The sequence below is a fragment of the Sprattus sprattus genome, assembly GCF_963457725.1.
Source record: "Sprattus sprattus genome assembly, chromosome: 3".
NCBI lineage: Eukaryota > Metazoa > Chordata > Actinopteri > Clupeiformes > Clupeidae > Sprattus > Sprattus sprattus.
This window is the reverse complement of record NC_137922.1, coordinates 53111570-53134069: the sequence shown is the minus strand read 5'-3', so window position 1 is coordinate 53134069 and position 22500 is coordinate 53111570. Positions and strand designations below refer to the sequence as shown.

Sequence of the window (22500 nt, the reverse complement as noted above, 5' to 3'; positions counted from 1 at the left end):
TGTGTGTGTGTGTGGTGTTCTGAATAGAAGCGCTGCATAGTACCGCTTCCCTTTCCACTGTTCTTGTTTTTCTTCACAGTGAAGAGCTAAACATACATCCTCTCTCATAAATGTCCAATACGACTGTCAAAGAACATTCTATTTGTCGCACCACTGGTATGACAATGGCTGACACAGGGGTACTCGGAGCATATCTTACAGGTGCACCAGAAATGTCATACATACATTTCATTGCTGAACACTTCTAATTCTGGTGCTTCTGAGAAGTCATACCAACAATCCCTAAATCACAGCTTCTTCCACCTAAACATACTATACTGTATGTGACTGTTTTGACCTAAGATGCTATAAATATTTACAAATGTGTTTAAAATCCAAAAGCCCCTAGTATGAAAAAAACATTGTAGAACCATTAGCTTTCTACAATAATTGATAGCATTGAGAGCATTTCAGTTATTGGTTGGTTGAGGGTATTTCAGTTATTATCAATTAATGAAGCCCAATGTTAGCTGCTAGCTCTTCTCAACCATTCTCGATTAAGTCTCTGCTTTGGAAGGAAAGGATTGATAATGGTCTCCCTCCTGGCTGTGCACCAAGCTGCTTCCAGGTTAGTCACCATTGAACCCACAGTGACTGGAGAACAGATGCCATTTAAGTGAAGCACCCTCTTAATTATCGTCTATGGCTGCAAGGAGCATGTACTTCATTACGGAGTAAGGATTCAGATCTCAACAATTGGTGACTGCAGGACTTAGAGTTAGTTCCTGGCCAACGGTGGGTTCAGAGCGTTTTCACTAGAACCTTTATAGGCTTTTCTTTAACCTGCCCCCCACACAGTTTTCAAATCAAAGAAATGTAAGCGAGACCACATATGACAATAGATTTAACATATTTGCTATAAGTCATACTGGTGTGTGTGTACACGTGTATGTGTGTGTGTGGCAATGTGTGGTTTGTGTGTGCGGTGTGTGTGTGTGTGTGTGTGTGTGTGTGTGTGTGTGTGTGTGTGTGTGTGTGTGTGTGTGTGTGTGTGTTATTCCCTGAGAAGATCCAGAATTCTTGGCGAGGCTCCTACACACCCATAGTCTAGACTGAAGCACCGTCACCAGTCACCAATCTAGTGAGAATGTTACAACCTCCAATCGTCCAGCTCACCACTTTACTGTGACCTTAAGACGTGTGTGACTGTAACTCTGTCTAGTACCATAGTTCTGTCTCATACCCAATATTATAGTGCTAAACCACTGTTTACTTTATAATGGTTCCCAAACATCACTCACATAGACACACACACCCAAACTGCAAAACACATAGCCTCCTTTAAGGGCACTGGTAACCATCTCAGTCCAGTCCAGAAAGATTCTCATTGTCTCTTGAAATGGCTGGTGCACTGTTTTTTTTTAATTCCATTTAAAATTCTCTAAATTGATTTTGTGAGAGGATTCAGAAGTTGACTAAGCTAATGACAAAAGACAAAATCCCTAATTGCATGTCATTGTAACAGTTGTAGATGACAGGTGTAGTGAACTTCAGCTATTCTCTCTCTTCCTATATATACGTATCGTTCTATCTATCTACTCGTTTTTACACACACACTGACACAAGACATTAAAGAAGGACTTTACCTGCTACAGGTGTGCTCCATGTCGCCATGGTGACCAGCATTCCAGCTGCCAACAGCAGCGCGCACCAACCCTGCATGCGCCGTCCAAGCGTGGTGTTAGAGCTTGGACCCAGACTCTCATTGCTTTCGCTCGCCATCATGCGCACGTCAGGACATGTCAAATCCCCCGAGGCGAGACGGTTCCTCCCTACCAATCACGGGTATTCCCGCGCAGGGCGCCTGCCCGCCGATCCTTCTACGGACGGGAAAGAGATGAATGGAGAGAAAGATGGGAAGAGAGAAGACGACCCATATTAGTAAAAGTGTTTGGAAATAAAGGAACTAGGTCCCAGAGCCGGCTTTCGAGGCTGGCTCCAGCTGAGAAGAGACGCCGCAGCTGGCTACTACGGCACGCGCAGCTCCTCCCAGAGCCCCACAGATGATGGATCCATCCATCCCTCATGCACGTGCCATCAGATCACGAGCAGATCTCGAGCCACGGGCGTATTCTACAGCAGGGCTCCACTTCACAAAAAATATATAATTCACTATGCGGACACCCCCGCCCCCTCCTCCTACACGTATACAGCAATCCACCCATCAGCAAAAATACCTAGCCTAATCATTCACCATAAAGTCTTCAGGTCTGACATTCTCACGTAAAATATGGGCGGGGAGAGCCGATGCCTAACCAAACAGGCTTCAGATAAGAACGGGTTAATTCATACAAAATGTTCACAAGCACACTAATGCGATTCCACGATCACATACACACTAACACACATAGCTAAAGCTGCAGCTTTCGTTGAAATGTATATGTGGGCCAAAGAAGCGCAAATCCGCCGCCTCCGGTTACCTGTCATTTTGAGATGCAGCAGCGACCAGAGCGCGTCACACCTTTCCCGGTTCCCCTCGTCTACTATCCCCGTTTCGCAAATCTAACGGGAAAAATCAGAGCCTCTTTAGGTTGATGCTTGGTGGAGGCGTCTCCCACCTGGTCGAGGAATACAACGCGCGCAGTGCGTTAAAAGGTGACTGTTCTAGACCCGTGCGTGCTATACTAGTTATCGTGGGATTCCTAATTGCTGTCTTTGCCATATCCCGATTCAAAGCCAAATTCGCAGGACAAACAGGATAAGGTACATAACGGAATCACTCATGCCCTGTTCAATAACTGAAACCCGACAAGCGATTCACAGCACGTTCCTTGTACTCTATCTGAAGCTGGCGCGCTGTTGCCCAGCTGTTTTTTTCATGTTCGGGGGGAAATCTCTACTGTTCGCATGTCGAATACACATAATGCTTATTATAAATTAAATGTGCCCGTATTTTAGATTTCGCATGAATTCAGAAATAAATTGCACACTCGGTGTGCATTTAGCTTACCGTTTCCCCCTTGCAGCCGTGAGCCCGCTTCATGGCCCCGCCCGTTACAACATTTCATTGGGGATGTATGGAATAAAAAAATGCTCTCATTGGCTGAACACACAGTCAGTAAAAAAGGGGGTTAGATTGTCTCTCGTTATTTCTTCCACAGGCGTCTGTAGTTACGCGGGTGCTGTGTGTCAGGCTGACTGCGTTCTATAAGAGCGTAGCTGTGCGGGTTCAGCATGTTAACGCAGGATGAGAATGCTAGTGTGGGTGTGATATGGGCGCAATCCTGCTCCTTCATGCATGCTTTATGGCCGGATGAGCCACAGGTGCATACCAGAGTCGGTGTGGAATCGCGGGTAGGTTCTTCCCAAAGGCCCTACAAGGAGACTCCCTATCTTCGCCTCCATTGCTACACAGTCACCTTCCATAACGTACATATCGACATTTTAAAAGGCCAATGGTAAGCACTAAGACATCCGCAAAACAAAATGGCATTAAAGCCGTGGTGACCGAAAATCGGCGTATTCATCATGACTATTGAATAGAGTCCATCTTTTGTGTCAGTATTTATAGCTTAGAAATGGAGTACTGACAGTTGCCAAAAGCAAACTGAACAGCTGGCACATGTGTGATGTGTTGGTTTGTGAGTAAATTCCAGAGAGCTAGAGCTTTAAAAAGCCTACACAGATAATATACATGTTGGGGCTTCATGCCCTTTACTGTGTGGTAGACAGGAAAAGAGACAGGAAGAGGAGACCACAGAACATACAAATTACTTTTATTAAAAGTTAAATTTGTATTTTACATAAATATGTACACAACCTAAGCTTATTTTCTGGAATGGCAAATATTCATCTGCATGTGTATGTGTGTGTGTGTGTGTGGGGGGGGTGTTTGTAAGCATGACCTAATATTGTTGATTTGGTAACAATCCAGACATTGAGGACCAGATAACTCGGTAATCTCTATTGAGAGCAGCTCAAACCAGAGCCATATCAGTAACAAAATCACTATTGGTATTGCATATAGACAGTGAATGTCTAACTTCAGTCATTGTCCTCACACTGAATGTGTTTATATACACACTGTACAAATGTGACCATTCTTTCTTTGGCAGGGTTTCTGCCAAAGGATAAAAAAAAATAATAATAAAAAAACACATCTTGTGTCAAAATATGTGTGTGTGTTTTCACCGCGCTGTTTGGTCCTCCACCTCAGAGATGGAGACAAAGCGCGGCCGGCGGCGGATTCTCCTCTTGGTGTTGTGTTTGGTGTTCCGTTGGTACATGTCTGCAAGACAGACAGACAGACAGACAGAAGGACAGACAGACAGACAGACACACATGCAACAGAATGATGCACACACGCGCACACACACAAACATATATATACAAAGACACAGAGGCACAAACTCACACACACGCAATCAGATGTACACACACAAATGAACAAGCATTTGTTACTGATGATACACTCTGATGTCATTCTCTATGAATTCTGTTTTCAACCTCTCTGAACTCACTATGGGACCCCATGAACAATCACTATAGGCCCATGAACACACTCACTATGGCCCCCATGAACACACTCACTATGGGCCCCATGAACACTCACTATGGACCCCCATGAACACACTCAGTATGGCCCCATGAACATATGGCTGGCATTATGGTATCTGACTCAGTGGAAGAGAGTGGGATGTGTGTGTGATGGAAGGGCTTGTTTTAGGAGCCAGTTGCCATTCATGAATAGCTACGCCAGTATGTGTGTGTGTAAGTGTGTGTGAGAGAGAGATAAAGAGAGAGTTACCATGGAAACTAATATAGTAAAGTCGGTGGCCTTTCGTGACCGCGATCTCAGCAGTGTCGTCACGCAGATACGCCTCCTCCAGTTCCCCTGACGACAGAGACGTCACCCGCCCTTTCTCATCCTACAAGCACAAACAGATGCTGTCAATACCACACTACACCACCATCTCATGATGTCTCATTCAGCCCACACACATGCTGCCAAACTTTTGCCTTCAGTCAAGACATGTTGGAGCTTTTCAGCACCTCCTTCTCCAACACACATACACATACAGTACTCACTCACTTACCGGCTGTCCGTACTCTATCCAGTTGCCGTGGTCCCCCTTGTAGTACCAGAGCCAGAAGGTGGTGAGGATGTAGTGAGTCGGTTTAGTTACCGAGGAGACAGTTGAGAGACGCCGCACGGAGTCATATCCGCGCTTCATGGACAGGAAGTCAACTGGACTGTGGCTGGGACTGAGAAAGCGTGAAAGAGGGATGATTTACAGTTTTTGATAAGAGGAGTACTGAGAGAGGTAGACCTGGCTTTATATGTGTGTAAAGAGAAAGGAAGATGAGATGCTTTGTGTATGGGTGTGTGTGTGTGTCAGGCCTAGGTGTGTACACAGACCTATGTGTGTTGTGGGGGTTGCAGAAAGCCCTCTCGATCTGCTCCATCTGCCGTAAATCCCTCCACGTGCCTGACTCACATACCTCCCACTTGTAAGGGAGGTTAAAGTGCACGCGCATACACTGCTCTGAAGGGAGAAAACACACACACACACACACACACACACACACACACACACACACACACACACACAGGTTATAGTTAATGAAAACTAAGACGAAAACTAAAACAAGCAGTGAAAAATCATTGCGTTAGCTGAAATAAACATGAAAACTACATAAAAACTACAATGATGCTACACAAACTAAAACAAAAACAGAACTGCAAGCAAAATCAGCATCAGCTTGGTTCTGGTTTCACGCTTGATTGCACTGTGGTTTCTATACCACTTTGTCCTGTTCTGTTTGACTTTTTGAGAGACACTGGTCTAATAAAAAGGACCATGGATGAATTAGATAAATCATATTTGATGTCATGCATCCTTTCATCTTATGACTTTATGTAAAACTAACTAAAACTATTATTGACATTTAAAAAAATTACGTAGAACATAACGGTAGAAGATGAGATGAGAAACAGATCAAACAGAGGTTAAGCCCACCCTGAAATCTGCAGTTCCTTCTGAGGAAGTGGAGGCAAATCTCACTCTTCTCCTCCACATGAGGCCCTGAACTCACCAGCTCATCACTGCCTCTTTCTGTAAAGACAACACAGCAATCACACAAACACATCGAAATGTGCACACCAGTGAAACCTTTTTTTAATTAATTTTGTATAACCTGGGTGATGAGTACAATTTGTGTGTGCATAAGTGACAGAGAGAGAGAGAGAGAGAGAGAGAGAGAGAGCGAATGCACAAACACACACACACACACACTACCTGTTGTCTGCACTGTCAGCCTGTACACATTCTGGTAGATGATTGGCAGGTCCTGGATGATGTCATCACCCAGGCCACGCTCCTGCAGCATTCTGTGTCCTGATTGGTCGGCAGCGTGCAGGCGTTTGCAGCGCGAGCCGAACATGCAGTCTCCCTGCAGCAGGTGCAGGCACAGGTGCAGTTTGGTGCAGCCGTCCCGAAACGTACAGGACCCGTAAGGCCCTGAGCCTTTGTTGTAGTGGGAACACACCTGTGTACACACACCCACCCACACACAGGTTAGGAGGTGTTAGTTACATTATTTGTCACCTTACTTCAAGACACAAGGCATACAAATAGCAAAATAAAGTCTAATTTAAGCTCGAAGATCCATGCAGGACACACACACACACACACACACACGGTAGGGCTGAACAATATGGACTGGATTTCACAGGGCAAAATTCACGCCTGATAAGTCATGCATCTGGCATACTGTAAGCAGCGGTGTAGACCAGGGTATACGCAGGTAAATGGAGTATACCCACTTAATTTTCAGTCAGCAATGCGTATAGCCACTTCTCAAAACAGGGCGTTTATCCTGTGCTGTATGGGCTGCTTAAAAAAATTAAGAGTATACCCACTTCTCCAAGGACCACTACACCACTGACTGTTAGATGTTGGTACAGTACAAACTGTGTATTACATTTTAAAGTGGATTAGAGTTAGGCAATCTTTAAATTAAAACAAACATGAATATTTTATCAATCCATTTGGTATGTTTGGTTTATTTGGTCATTGTTCATAATACAATTGAACTCATGAATATGGTGCCTCTCCTTCAGCAGCACAATGGGCCCTATTTTAATGAAGCCAGAACCGGTACAGCAGTTCAAGCCTAACCTGCTAATCACTCAATAAATGGGAGGAGAATACAGCTAACTACTATTTTCGTTCATGCGAGTGTTAGACACAGGGATTAAGTCTAATGGAGTAGGATTAACAGAGGAATGTGAAAAGGAAGATGTGGATATCAAATCATGTCCTGTCATGAGCAAGTTATAAAGAGGGCAAGTTACAAATGACAATTGATTCTTACCTAAATCCTGTGTTTATCAGAAAGAAATTCAGTTCCTTAACTGTGTGCAGGCAACTCATGAAGTGTAATAAGTCAGTATTATTAGTTAGCACAGTTGGTTTTATTAACAATAATTATCAGGGATGCTGCTCAATATGGTCCATAGGTACTGTGCATTCCTAGGAAGAACATGTGTGCTGCTCAATATGGTCCATAGGTACTGTGCATTCCTAGGAAGAACATGTGTGCTAACAATCTGAAAATACCTTACTCAGCAGTAAGATTTTCTATTGTCTTTAAACAGAGTTGCTGGACAAATTTGCCATGCTTACAACAAGTTTGACAGGATTACCACAGAAGGACTAGATAGCAGCCTCACATGTTGGTGTATGATGCAAGGCATTTTGAAATGTCACAAAAACATGGCCTAGGTCCGCCTAACAACCCCTTGTTGTTAATACAGATTTAAGTAGCTCTAATCTCTTTTAGCTGCCTTTGGCCACTACACGCAATGTCATGTGTGTAGTTTGTATTTCATGGGCACTGGTAATATAAACAAGATCACTGTATTAAGAGCGCAGATCTAATGGTAATTGTGTACTCGCAGCATATTGTTCAGCCCCAACATGCATACACTACCACACACACACACACACACACACAGATATATATTTCCCCTGTGATCGGTCACTCCTCCATACACAATTAAACCTTTTAGTCATGCATGTGCGCACACACTCACACAGACACACACACACACACACAGCACAATGTTTAACTTTACCTCTGTGGTCCATGTACTCCAAACACAAATTCTCCAGCTACTGGGCTTGATTTTTTTCTTTTTTATTCTTTGTTTTTTTTCCTTTTTGTTTTTTTTTGTTTTGTTTACTTGATTTGTTTGTTTTTGTTAACATGTTCCAAACAGCAATGCAATCTCCACACCAAAGTGCTGCTTCATCTTCATCATCTTGGTGAACTCCGACCTCTCCCCTCACACCCCTCTCTTCTCTCTCCGCCCACTGTCGCATTTTTGTCTCATGTTTGTTTTCCAGCTTTTAATTATTTTTTTTGATTTGGATGTTTTTGGTCCATCCTCTAATTAGTGGCTCACTATGACTTGCAACATCAGCTACAAAACTTGAAAATCACAGGATGAAACAGCGCGTCCAATTAGACCACTTCACCAAGTTGTAGAATTTCCTCATGAGAGCTACGAGCTACCTGTCAATCACCCTGCCGCCAGCACACATACATTTGCAAGCATAAGGTTGGGCTTCGCACAAAAAAGGGAGTGCTTGATTGGTCGCTTGAAGGAGTTGCCAGGAGACGAAAGGCAGATCACATGACAGGATGGGGAGTTAAAAACTGCATTTGCGTGAGGAAAACAGGAACAAAACAAAAACGTTAATGATTGAGTGTTTATGTAGGTTTGTGTGTGAATGTGAATTCTTGTGTATGTATTTGGTGTTGAGGGGTTTAAGTGAGTACTCCTTTGTGGTTTCAGTTGTCTTAGAATGGATATGCCAAATGGGCCCTCAAAACTAGCAGTAACACGTCTATACCCAAGGGTGTGAAACCTGGAGGTTGGGTGGAGAATCTGCATGTGGCGAATATACTTCTAGTTGCATGTGCAAATGTGTTTGTGTAGTAATGGAGTGTGTGTGTGTGTGTCTGTGTGTGAGCGGGTCTGTGTGTGTATGTATGTATGTATGTATTTATGTGTGTTTGTGTATGTGTGTATTAGTCATAGACCAATATTATTTTTTTTTTTATGGCCGATTCCGATATTTAGAGAACAGGGCGGCCGATGGCCGATATATAAAGCCGATATGATGTTGGTTGCAGGAGTAGCGTAACCATGACAACAATTGGTTAGTGTGAACAGTGCATTAAGCAATCGATCCTCAGATCATGGATCAAGGGTGATCAGGCAGAAAAGGTAAAAACAGTAAATTATAAAATTATCAGAAATACAATTTGAGCTGAATGAACTTAATTTCTAAGGCACATTATGACCAACAGCAGCCCCACTGACAACATTTTTTTAATGATCGGCCTCGTGAGCACTAGTGTGTATGTATGTATTTATTTGCGTGCGTTTATATGTGTGCAATGTGTATATGTGTGTGTGAGAGTGTGAGTGTGTGTATTTATGTACCTCCGGCAGCAGTGAGGGGTCATTCTGCAGCAGTAACAGGAACAGCTCGTCCTCATGGAGTTCATGAAGGGTGCATTCCCTCAGCAGGCGGAAGTTATGCTCCGACTGCACGTCATGGGAGTACTTACACGGCTTCCTGACACACACGCACACAGCGCCAATATCACAGTTCACATAATCTTATCAAAGATATACATTGGAGTTTATTTGTGTATTACATCATCCCTGGTCCCCATTCACATTGTCCTTGCTTAACCGCAACCAGTCATCATACCATACCCATTTACTCACTGTTGAAGACTACCACTGCCACACAAACACTCAAAGATAAAAAAAAAAAACTCCTCTGGACGAAAGTCAGACTATGACAAATGTCACAAACTGAGGATCGGTCCATTGAAAAATACTGATTTCTCTCTCATAAAAGATTTACCAATTAAATGGACAGATGTGTCAGTCAATGTACAATGAAATACATTTTAACATTCAATTTTAATAATAAACACAGTAAACTCACAAAGATTTTGCAGCCCTGGAAAGGAAAACATTTTACCATTTATGGCAAAGCTAGCTTAATTAATTAAATTTATCCGTTACTATTTCTGGCATTACCAGCCACTGGAAAATATTTTTTATAAATATATAAACAGAAGGTGTTCAAATTCATATGGGAAAATGGGGAGGGGTTAGAGAAGTGTGGAATACTGGTAATTGGTTCTGGGTGGAGAGATGGAGGAAGCACATTTCACTCACTAATGATTAACATATTTTTTTGTATTCTGTATTTATTTTATTCTGTTATTTATCTCTCTATATATATTTACACCTTAACCTCCTTCCTGATATTCAGTAATCTTGCTGTTTTTAACATTGTTTATTGCCTTGTTTTCTTAGACCTCCTCTGCATGATTGTCAAGAGCTAAAACAGCAAGTATTGCGTGCCTGTACAGAATATGTAAGGTACTGCCGCGGTTCTTCTGATGTGGTTGTCTGCCTCTCTGCAACAAATGTTGCTTAAAGTTCCTGAAGAGTGGGACATAGCACCTCTTTCCTCTCTGTTAACTTTTGTTATCTGTGTCCACTGGAGTGCATTCTTTTACTACACTGACAAAAAGGATGTTTAATTCCACCTCAAGGCCTTACTTGAATTTTTAAAATGCATTTTCTGAAACATAAACAACGCTCAATGTACATATTAAGGGGAATGAAAAAAAATGCAGAGTGGTTTTTACTCAACCAACTCAAAGAGTTTCAATTTTCCCACCCAACTAAGAAAATGTCTTATCCATCATTACAACGCAAATGTAGCAGTAACACCTTTATTTTGAATACTTACAAACTAAATGCTAATATTCAGTACTGTCACAGCTGATATCATGCCTCGTGTGCTGCAGTGCCAAAAAATGTTGGGCAACTTCTCACAGGATATATTGAGTATAGCTAATTATAGTAGAAAGGTATGCCATTTTGTCACTTTGCCATTTCAAATCAGACAAGAGCTGGGATGCGAGGTGGCAGCACGTCTGTATGCATGGCTGTAAAAACAAGTGCACAATCAGCTGAACCCCTAAACTACAAAGACTGGTGAATAGGCCTACCAGGACCGTTATCAAATCGTGACTGTATCCTCAGAAATGTCTGCATCACAGCAGAAACGAAACCTAAGGGGTTTCATTGTATTACCACTCACCTGCCTTTGCCGTAGCGACAGTTTCCGTAGACAAAATATTTGCAAAGATGGAGTTCTTGACAGTCAGTGCATTCTTGCTTTGAGTAGGTCTTGCACAGCCGAAGAGATGTTTTGGCAACAATGATACAGTCGGACCCCAACTCTCCCGTTGTTCGCTCCCTGGTTTTCACTACTGCGAACCTTGGGCATTTCTTGACGATGTACCAGAAATCGTCTTCCTCGGTGCCAAAACGCTGGTAGACTTTGCGGTAGAGCTGCAGCAGGTCCATGGAGCCTTTGTTGCAGCATAATAAACTAGTAGCATGATGAATGACTCTAGCGTAGTTCGACATTTTATTGGAGTTTCTTATGCACCACGACCGGAATTCTGAGCCGTGACTCCAGCTGGCGAAAGCGGAAGCCTGCGTTTTGATGCGTCCGTTTGCGGACTCGCCCCCAAGAAGGAGGTGTTCCCTGGCATCCATTCCATGCGTGATTGCGATGCATTTCACTGCACTGGTGGTGTCCTCTGATGCAGGATCCCTTTTTTAGGGCTTAATTCATCAACTTGCAGGGCCTTGATTTTAAATTCTCAGACTAGACGCCAGAATGCGATGGATGTTGTCTTCCCAGGACAATTAGGAAGATGACAAATACAATAGTAGATTAGGGTCAGCCTCACACGATTAGTTATAACAGTGTTAATTCACGCAGAACTTTACCCATTCAGTGTTATCGTCATTGGACCTATTGACCTTAATTGGCCTAGCTTCCCTAATTTACCATAGGACAGACTACTACAACGCCTTTAAAAAAAAAAAAAAAAACATTCAGTGTCGTGCTCCTCTGATTACGATGACACATTGACGCTATAAACCAACACATTATCGGATCACTGACAAACCTAAATGATAAATGATGATGAACCGCAGCTGATAAAATCTTGCTGCACGCGACAGACCTTGCGCTTGACACTTGGCTCATGCTGGTTCACCTGAAGAGAATTAGGTCACGTTACACAGAAGTTTCAGCGAGCCCGACACCGTTTCAAAGACAGCAGCCGGCCGAATCTGGTCAACAAGTTGCCTTCTTGTGTGTTCACATATTCCTCACTCAAATAACGCCAAGACTCTCCCAACACCATGGTTGCTGGCACACACAGCTTTCCCCTGACAATGACAACTTTCACTAAGAGGAACAGTCTCCGAACAGCAGTAAGTGGCATTGACGATTGTTTTTAATTGTTATTTTCAACAATGCAGGGCCTATCGTTCGACTGTACATCTGGGAAAAGGTTTTACGTACGCCACTCTTTCCCTGTTACATTGTACTTGTTTGTGTGCTCTGTCACAATGTAGCCTACCACGGAGTGGCAGTGTTGTTACTTGGATGCGCGTTATAAATGTCATGTGACGCTTGCCGTACTGTTGTCATACAACCAACATGTAGTGCAGAGACTCATGATCTGGCGCACAGCAGATAGGTTTGGCTTTCAAAGTCGTTGGTTCTCAAGGGAGATGCTTTTCTTTAGCAAAAGTATGGTGACTGGTTCTACGGTCAACTGAGCGGAATGAGCACAAATTGGCCATAAACAGAGAATGTGAACCAACTTGTAAGCGCTATGCTAGCTAGCTACTGTCAAATAAACTGCTAGCCAGCTAGTGCTGAGTTGTCTTTGCAGAGCAGCAGAAGCTGTCAGCTTGTTGACAAGCTAGTGCTTCCTACCATCTGTATTCTCTTCAAACATGACGGATGCTGCGAAGAACGATGATCAGCGACCGGTTCCGAGGGAGCAGGCGATACTGGAGAGCTTCTTCACGCAGCTTGGGATGTTCTCGTTCGACCGGGCGAAGGACTACGTGGAGAAGGAGAAGGACACCAGTAAGAGCGCGGGTCCCATATGGGCCTCTTTACTCGCCGCACTTGCCCATCTCGCTGCCGCGGAGAAAGCCTACCACAACATGACGTTCCTCGGTCAGAAATTGGGTATGGATGTATTGCTTTCTTTTGTGAGTAGACACCAGGTATTATCTGCATGGGAAATTGTTACACATATGATGTATGGAATGTTCTCAATTCGAAAGACACATGTGTTTTTGACCTGACCTTACCCATATTAATAGTTGTGTAATAATATGTAGTTTACAGAACTACAGGAAAAGTTGTCTTTTTTTTCATTTGTTACGATAATGTGTTACATTGTCTCAAATGAAAATGGACACTGCAAACTAAAGACAAAGAATTAGGCTATTGATATTCCAGGTGAGAAGGTGTCATTGGTCATATGAAAAGGACATAATTGTAATTCTGACAAGAACTCTGCAAATTTTGACAGGAATTGAAGTTGTTGTACTAGTTGTTTGTCTTTTTATTACTGTGTATAGGTATAGCTACTAAGTTCCCATGTTTTCATGATGATAATTTTACATTCTCTGTGTGTGTGACAGGAGGCCAGTCATTCTTTAGCAGGAAAGACTCCATCAGGACCATCTACACATCAGTGTTTAACGAGCTGAAGAAGGTCGTATCCATGGGACGCCACGCCTCCTCAACAGGCTCCGCCCCTTTCCTTGAGGACCTGCTATCCCATCTGGCCGAGCAGCTGTGCCACTTCACACAGGCTCGGACAGAGATCGCAGACTTTTATGAGAAGATGTATGCGCTGGCCAACCAGAAGACCGTCAACTCAGAGGAGCTGGTCAGCTTACTAGAGAGTATCCTGCACAAGTACAGCTCCAAGTGAGTGAGTGAGTGAGTGAGGGAGTGAGTGGGTGAGGTGAGGTGAGGTGAGGTGTGTGAGGTGTGTGTGTGTGTGGAACGACGTACAATTGGTAGACTGTGGCTGTGTACATTCGATTTATTGTAGTCATGTATATACTATTGTTTTTTAGCGTGTATGTTTGTGTAATATTATGAAGGGCATCACTGTTCTTTTTGTGTTGGTGGGAGAGGTATGGGTGCAGTTTAGGTTTTACTCCTCTACATGCACACATTAACATGTGTAGGCTAGAAGTGTGTGTGTGTGTGTGTGTGTGTGTGTGTGTGTGTGTGTGTGTGTGTGTGTGTGTGTGTGTGTGTATTTGTGGTCATGCATTTGTTCGCACCGTTCCTTCCATGCTGAACATGTGTGGGTGTGCACCCCGACTCCAGGTTCCACCACCCCATCCTGAGCCGGGTGGAGGGCTGCTTCCAGCTGGAGGTGGACGTCCTGTGCCAGCTGCTCCGCTGCCAGGTGGAGGTGTTCGAGTGGCGCTTCCTGCCCGCCCTGCTCTGCCTGCACGCCGCCCACACCAAGCTCCACGCCTGGGCGCAGCTCTTCGAGCGGCAGCGGGAGACCAAAAAGCACCTGTTTGGCGGCCAGTCGCAGAAGGCTGTGCAGCCGCCACACCTGTATTTGTGGCTGCAGAGGCTGCAGGGGGCGCTGTTGGCCAAGTTCAGCTTCTACTTCCACGAGGCGCTGAGCCGGCAGACGGCGGCGTCAGAGATGAAGGCCCTGACGGCTCGCACAACGCCCGACTACTACGGCCGCGCGTCGGCATTCATCCGTAAGCACGACGCCGCCAGCGTCTCGCTGGTGTTCGACAACCGCGGCCAGGAGAGCTTCCAGGGCCACGGCTACCACCACCCGCACTCGTACCGCGAGCCGCCCAAGGGCGTGGACCAGTTCCCCGCTGTGGTGTCTCTGCCGGGGGGGGAGCGGCCCGTCACCCACTGGCCCAACGTCATCATGATCATGAGCGACAGGGCAGCGGAGCTCAACGCTCTTGACAAGGTCGTGCACTTCTACGACGACAAGGTGCAGAGCACCTACTTCCTGTCCCGGCCAGAACCGCACTTTACGCTTGTGGTGATCTTTGATGGGCGGCGGTCAGAGAAGGACTCGTACATCACGGCCTTCCTGCTGGAGCTCACCAGCTCATTGCGCAACACCAAGCCCTTAAGCTGGCTCAAGCCGGGCTCCAAGGGGTGAAACATGCACAGTTTCCTCTCGCTCATGTTTACATACTCACATACTACACAAAAGCATATTTCAACACACACACACACTCATATGTATGCATTGACACACACACACACACACACCTACACACTCGCCAAAGCTCTGAGTCTTCATAGACGAGTGGTTTTGCAGATCTTGCATTGGGTGTGTATGTGAAGTAGGTCTGGTGCTTGATGTTGGGTGTGAATGAGTGTGTGGTTTGGTCTAAACACATACTAAACTTTTTTGCTTGAAATAACACAAGTACATGTTTGTATGTATGTGTGTTTTAAATAATCGGTTTTGTTTTTGTTTTTAATAATTACTCTGAACATCTAGTGGGCCAGTTTGTTTGTGTGAGTCTGTGTGTGTGTCTGCAACTGTCTGCCTTCTTGATTCTTGACCAAAGCAGGTGCTTGCAGCTCCTGTGAACAAATATGCGCACACACACACATCCTTTTACTTGATCTTTTAGTCTCCACTGTTTTGGGGGAAAGAAATTAACAAGTGCTCTTTAATGTTTCCAAGCAACTGCTCTATCAAGATGCTGCTATGTTTAAACATCTTTGATTTATTTTGAGGCTTATTTTAAGTAACTAATTCATTTTAAGTGCAGAGAATGTTTGATTGAGAGATCTGTTTATGTTTGGAGACTCAAAATGCATAATAAAGCTTTTGATCTTTCAGATTAATCTGTCACTCTTACTTAAGTGTGTCTGTGCCACATATATTAATTTTTCAGTGAACACAAACATGATTATCACTATGTGTTCTCCTTAGGAACATGTGTAATGTTCTATGAATGAAATAATAATAGTGTATATACAGCCACGGAAAAAATTAAGAGACCACTTCAAAATTATCAGTTTCTCTGGTTTTACTATTTATTGGTATGTGTTAAAGTAAAATGTACATTTTTGTTTTATTCTATAACCTACTGGCAACATTCCTACCAAATTTCAAATAAAAATATTGTCATTTAGATCATTTATTTGCAGAAAAATGACAATTGGTCAAAATAGCAAAAAAGATGCAGTGTCTTCAGATCTCGAATAATGCAAAGAAAACAAGCTCATATTCATTTTTAAGCTACACAATACTAATGCTTTAACTTAGGAAGAGTTCAGAAATCAATATTTGGTGGAATAACCTTGATTTAAAATCACAACTTTCATGTGTCTTGGCATGCTCTCCACCAGTCTTTCACATTGCCGTTGGGTGACTTTATGCTACTCCTGGCGCAAGAATTCAAGCAGCTCGGCTTCTTTTCATGGCTTGTGACCATCCATCTTCCTCTTGATCACATTTCAGAGTTTTTTTTATGGGATTCAGGTCTCGAAATTGGGCTGGCCATGACAGGGTCCTGATCTGGTGATACTCCATCCACACCTTAAAGAAGCCGAGCTGCTTGAATTCTTGCGCCAGGAGTAGCATAAAGTCACCCAACGGCAATGTGAAAGACTGGTGGAGAGCATGCCAAGACACATGAAAGTTGTGATTTTAAATCAAGGTTATTCCACCAAATATTGATTTCTGAACTCTTCCTAAGTTAAAGCATTAGTATTGTGTAGTTTAAAAATGAATATGAGCTTGTTTTCTTTGCATTATTCGAGATCTGAAGACACTGCATCTTTTTTGCTATTTTGACCAATTGTCATTTTTCTGCAAATAAATGATCTAAATGACAATATTTTTATTTGAAATTTGGTAGGAATGTTGCCAGTAGGTTATAGAATAAAACAAAAATGTACATTTTACTTTAACACATACCAATAAATAGTAAAACCAGAGAAACTGATAATTTTGAAGTGGTCTCTTAATTTTTTCCGCGGCTGTATATCACATAATAAATTATTGGTAGGTCAGCCAGAAGGTGGCGCCAGAGGGTAACTATTCGTCAAAAGCTCCCTGTGAGACCATAAAATAGCCATCCTCTGAAGGTACAAGCAATCTGCGTATTTCTTACAGAAACAGACATAAACACACTAAAACATAGCTAAGTATAGTGGACAGTTTACAAATGTCTTCAGTTCCCATCTCTGTGTCTTTCACACATACACACAAACATGCTCATTCCCTCTTACAATCCAGTGAAGGACACAGAGGCGGTAGTCCAACACACACATGCCTCATGGGAGTTGTAGTTGTCATTAGGGTTGCCTCTACAGAGACAGACACACACTCTCACTCACAAGAGAAGTAAGGGCTTGCATCCTTTTCTTGCGTGCACACTGAAGCTTATCAGGAGCATGTCTTCTGCTCAAGCGGTGAAAAGAGGTATTATTAGAGGGTGTGTGAGACTGCAAGGGCAAAACAAGCTGTGCTAACAACTCAAACACACTTACACACACACACACACACACACACACACACACACACACACACACACACATACACACACACACACACACACGGGGGGTTTGGCTGTTTTTAGATGGCTCAGGTCAACCAGAACAGAGCAGCACTGACTTCAGCAAAAAGGCAATCAAGGTCATCACCCAGTGCACTTTGGCTGCACACTGTGCGCAGGTTGCATTCTCCACAGGCCACTGATAAACAGCACCCAAATGTCAAAGAACCCCACAGCAAAGTCAAACACACTGGTTCAGTGCTCAGGGCATCTCTCTGTGTCGGGAGCGTTAGTTCCCAGTTCGACTGATGTCATGGAGTTCGCTTTCATAGGGTATTTTTGAAGAGAACACAGGTTCACATGTCTTTTGATTGTACGAATCATGTAAAGTAGACATTACTGGCTCTGTAGAATGTTGGCTACAGTCCAACATCAACTGTTCATTTAGCTTAGATAGTTCTATCCAAATATATTGCATAATAGGGATTCTTAAGGTTAGGTAGAGGTTAATACTTGTTTCATCTTGTATGGTTTAAAGTGAACTCATCTACATTCAGCACCGTTGTTAGTTCAGGCTACGGCAGTCAAAAACACTCAAGCTTGTTCAGAGAGCAGCAAGGTGTACAGGAGCAGAATGGTATGATGAACTCTGGTACTGCGATGTGTTCTCAATTTTGATGTACCAGTATTTTAAGCTGAATTTGCAGAGCTATGTTCAGTTGGACAAAACAAGACGTCCTTTATTTCAGAAGGGACAGTGTGATCTCCGACAGGAACCTTTTGTTAGAGGTTGTATTGAAACAGTGAAGTGAGATGTGCCCTTCTACAATTGAGTATTAGGTTGAGGTCAAAGTAATGTATCCTTAATAACCTTTGGTCTTTGAAAGACTGATTCAGTATGGCCTCACACACGCAAGTACACACGGACCAATATTTGTCGTCTTTAAAGAAGCACTTCCTTTATTTCAAAGACATTCATAGAGACACCCATTACAATGCACTGGAACATGTTTTTTTATAAGGTCACATGCCAAACACACAGTCCTATACATAAAAGTGCAACATCACAATGGATTAACTGTTTATATACTTATTATATTATTCATTCATTTTTATGACTGTTTGGAAAGAGCTCTATCATTAAATGTATCACTCATGGCACTACTGCTCAGAGAGATTTGAGCACATACACACACACACACACACACACACACACACACACACACACACACACACACACACATACGTGCGCACACACACACACACACACATACACATGGGGGGGTCTTATCCAAAGGCACTTTCCTGTGTACCCAACCCCCCATCCCAAAGACATGATGGGTAAATGAAATGTTCAGGTATCTCAGCTGTGCACAGTCACTGCAACGCTTGTGTTATGGGTGACTTGTGCAAGGAAGATAGTGAGTGGCTTCTGACAGGCTAGGTATGGGCTGAACATCAGTGTCAACCTCAGTATGTGAGCGTGTGTTACAGCCTTTTGAATTAAGGTACCGTTGTGGTGTAAAGCTTAAATACTGGCTGTTCGCCAACACTCCTGAACATGACTATACACCTCACCTATCCAGAGGAGTCAGCCAAGGGGGGTGGAGCACCAAGAGAGAACACACACACACACACACACACATACAGGCATGCAAGTGCACCACTTGAACACACACGCACTCACGCACACACACACAGACAAGCACACGCACACGCACGCACGTGCACACACACACACACACACACACAAGGAGCTGCACTCCTTAGGTTGGTTTGGTTAACACACTTATGTTATATTTTGCAAACCATGACAAATAGCTTAGGTAGATGTCTAAGACTCCCACACACATCTACTCACACACAAAGCAACAAGTGCATATATACAGACACTCTCTCTGCCTCTCTTTCTCTCACACACTCTGTCTCTCACACACACACACACACACACACACACACACACACACACACACACACACACACACACATTAACACAGAGGACATAAAGTGAAGGAATGTTTTCATGGGTGGGTCTGAAAACAGGACAACACACTCTTCCTCTCTCTCTCAACATCAACAACACACACACACACACTGGAAGTACATGGGACGTTTGTATTGGTCGAAACGGCAATTGCTATTGGTCCTCAGAGGGAGCAGCGCCAGCAGGTTGTGGTTGCTGTTGGCGATGGAAGCCCTGGAGTTTGAATGTCCCATGATGCAACAGCAGCGCGCCCAGTGAGTCCTAGATTTAGGCCACATCAACAAGACTGTGTGTGTGTCCAACACTGTGCAGGAGCATGAATATGTAGTGTGTATTTGTGTGTGTGTGTGTGTGTGTGTGTGTGTGTGTGTGTGTGTGTTTGTTTGTGTGTGTGTTTGTGTGTGCGTTTGTGTGTGTGTGTGTATATGGGGACAGGTTTCTATGTGTGTGCGCGGTGGTTTGAGATAAAAACTGGAGTGTGTGCTCCAAACGACCAAATGTATCCGAAAAGGTTTTTCTGTGGTGATAAGGACTACGGTCCTAACATTACTACGGTCACCAAGGCTTCTTCACGGTTATGAAGGCTATGCGTGAATCCGTGTGAAATAATATAAAAAAACATTCAGGAGAAATACATTCAGTGTCTGGCACTCGAAGAGGCCATGTGTATGCACCACGTGGCTTTAAATAAAGCTTACTGACTACAGTTCCCATCAGCACTCTCTTCCTGTGAGCTTAAACCTTTCACCAATCAGGCACCAGCTTCACGTCCTATCATCAGCCAATAAAACATCTCCATGAGAATATAGCAGCTTCTTCCATCCAATCAAATGCAACTATGAGAAATACAGCAGCTTCTTCCAGCCAATCAAACAGAAACAATGGGAATATAGCAGCTTTTCCAGCCAATCAAACAAAACCATGGAAACACAGCAGTTTTCTCAGCCAATCAAAAGAAACCCTGGGAGCAGCAATTTGATCTCTCTGTGGCTGTAAGGCCCTAACACTCACAGCACTAAAACACACTCCACTGAAAGACTACATTTCCCATGAACACCTATACCACTGTTTTCCGGAATCACTGGGTGCTAGTCCTGTACACGGATCCCTCAGTGTGTGCATGTCAGTGTGTTTGAGTGTTTCTGAATCTTCAGGAGGAATATACACAAAAACACACACTGATTAGGTTGCATACACTGAGGGAACACACACCCACCTAAAAAGCACACAGACATTTCACTGGCTAAATCTATCAGACCAATTAGCTACCAGCCCTACAGTTCTCTCTTTGTACATCAGTCATGACCCGGACCAAGTCTGGGTCAGACCAAGCCTCAATCCAGTTCCAACCGGTCCAGTCTAGTCTGGTTCTGCTCACATGGTGCCAGATTTATCAGGGGGGAGGTGCTGTGTGGGGGAGGGTTGCTGGGAGGGGGTGTGGCTTTTGGGCATGACTGGCGGCTTGGGTCGTAGTGCGGGAGGCCGGCTTATGGCCACAGGGCTAAAGGTCACAGGTTCGAATGTGACTGGGGGCTCAGAAAGGGCGGAGCTCCTGCGGGAGGCGGGGCCTGGTAGGGGCGGGAAGGAGGGGCCCAGGGGGCTCATGGGGCTTGGCGAATCAGAAGGGCTGGAGAGGCTGGAGGGGGTGGAGCCAGTGGGTGCCACGGGCGGCCCGTTCTTCACCTGCTCCAAGGTATCCAGCACGAGGTCGGGGGCCTGCTTGCCTCCGCCACCGCCCCCGCCGGGGCGCTCCAACAAACACATGCTGCTGCTGGGAGGGCGGTCCAGCACACACATGCTGCTACTGCTGCCACTGCCAACAGACTGGCGATCAAGCACACGCAAACCACTCAGAGCTGCAGCCACCGTCTCCTCGATCTCCTGCACAGACACAGAGGGAGAGGGGGAGCGGGGGTAGGGGGGCAGAGGAGCAGTGAGTTGTGTGTCTGTGTGTGTGCGTGTGTGTGTGTGTGTGTAATATTGAGAGAGAGAGAGAGAGAGAGAGAACCTCACCTGTGCCATGGTGTGTGGGTTAAGCGTCCGGGCCCTGCTCTGTGAGGGTGAGTGAGTGGGTGGGCTTTCTCTGTCGCGACGCAGCGACTCATGGCGGGTAACCATGATGCCACCTCCACCGTGACTGCCCCTCTGCCGTGGCCTCTCAGGGCTGTGCGAGTGCGGGCTGTGGGAGTGCCCGTGCGACGACTGCGAGTGTGTGAGCGTCTGCGTGCTGTGCGTGATGCCACGCAGCAGCTCCCGAGGGCTGAAGTGCCCCGTGACCGTCACTGTGACGGGTGGAGAGCTGCGTTCCAGGCCGTTGCCGTTGCCATGGCAGTGGCCATCACTCAGGCGACCAGGGCCTCGCCGCAGGAGAGCCTCGGTGCGTTTCCTGTGCCTGCGGTGAGAAAGGTTAGACACACACACACACACACACACACACACACACACACACACACACACACACACAATGAGATCAATGATAAATGGGCTTCAGCAAGATGTGGTGTATTCCAGCAATATTATGTACAGTATCCCGTCAAGGCCTTGAGAAATCTTTTTTTTTTGCTACGCTAACTAGCTGCTGTTAAGCTAGCTAAGGATGTACACTTAAATATATACACCCACCATTCTGATGCCATGGCCTGCGCATGTATCTGCGCGCACACACACACACACTCACCTGCTGATGAAGGAATCTGTGGCCCTGCCCTCGGTTGGTGAGCTCAGACTCCTGTTGCTCTCAGAAGGGCTGCTAGCTTTCACCTTCACACTCTCACTGTCACTGGGGGGGGGGGGACACACACACATGCACGAGCACACACACACACACACACACACACACACACACACACACACACACACACACGCACACACAGACACACAAATAATTAGTTTGCTATGCGATCATTTATCAGATTAGTAACCATTTATCTCTTTGAGTAACTGCCTGTCCTGTTCCCTGCAGTGTGATGTATTGGTATGTGTGTTTGGTGTGCATACTGTGTGTGAAGTTTGTGGCTGTGTT

The 22500-nt window shown here is 44.7% G+C and overlaps 3 protein-coding genes and 1 pseudogene across 5 annotated transcripts in view; 1 reads left to right on the top strand and 3 right to left on the bottom strand.

The window, feature by feature from the left end:
• LOC308362841 (UPF0606 protein KIAA1549) overlaps positions 1-1761 on the bottom strand; it is a gene marked incomplete at both ends in the record, with an annotated part of 18239 nt that extends 16478 nt beyond the window's left edge. The window contains one exon of the mRNA XM_080835569.1: positions 1626-1761. Coding sequence (XP_080691695.1) covers positions 1626-1761 — 136 coding nt within the window. The remainder of the gene's footprint in view (positions 1-1625) is intronic.
• A 2042-nt stretch (positions 1762-3803) lies between these two features.
• On the bottom strand, positions 3804-11650 carry parp12b (poly (ADP-ribose) polymerase family, member 12b; the record flags this gene model as incomplete). Of its 2 annotated transcripts, none has more annotated exons than XM_080834982.1 (8): positions 3804-4267; positions 4787-4907; positions 5076-5244; positions 5399-5525; positions 6000-6095; positions 6279-6528; positions 9497-9632; positions 11187-11650. In XM_080834982.1, 8 exons carry the CDS (start codon positions 11648-11650, stop codon positions 4167-4169), a joined length of 1464 nt encoding a protein of 487 aa, XP_080691108.1. In that variant the 3' UTR covers positions 3804-4166. The 2 variants fall into 2 exon arrangements, with proteins under 2 accessions (XP_080691108.1, XP_080691109.1); XM_080834983.1 differs by having other exon boundaries at positions 3804-4388; positions 11187-11527.
• Positions 11651-12910: 1260 nt separating this feature from the next.
• Positions 12911-15208, top strand: kics2 (KICSTOR subunit 2; the record flags this gene model as incomplete). The annotated part of the gene is made up of 3 exons (XM_080835568.1): positions 12911-13151; positions 13613-13904; positions 14316-15208. The coding sequence occupies 3 exons, from the start codon at positions 12911-12913 to the stop codon at positions 15133-15135; spliced, it is 1353 nt and encodes a 450-aa protein (XP_080691694.1). The 3' UTR covers positions 15136-15208.
• A 5644-nt stretch (positions 15209-20852) lies between these two features.
• Positions 20853-22500, bottom strand: part of LOC308361695 (SLIT-ROBO Rho GTPase-activating protein 1-like) — a 26728-nt pseudogene continuing 25080 nt past the window's right edge. Inside the window, exons 20-22 of the transcript in view lie at positions 22156-22257; positions 21492-21870; positions 20853-21359 (exon numbers count right to left, since the gene is read on the bottom strand). The product of the transcript in view is annotated as an SLIT-ROBO Rho GTPase-activating protein 1-like (transcript). The remainder of the gene's footprint in view (positions 21360-21491; positions 21871-22155; positions 22258-22500) is intronic.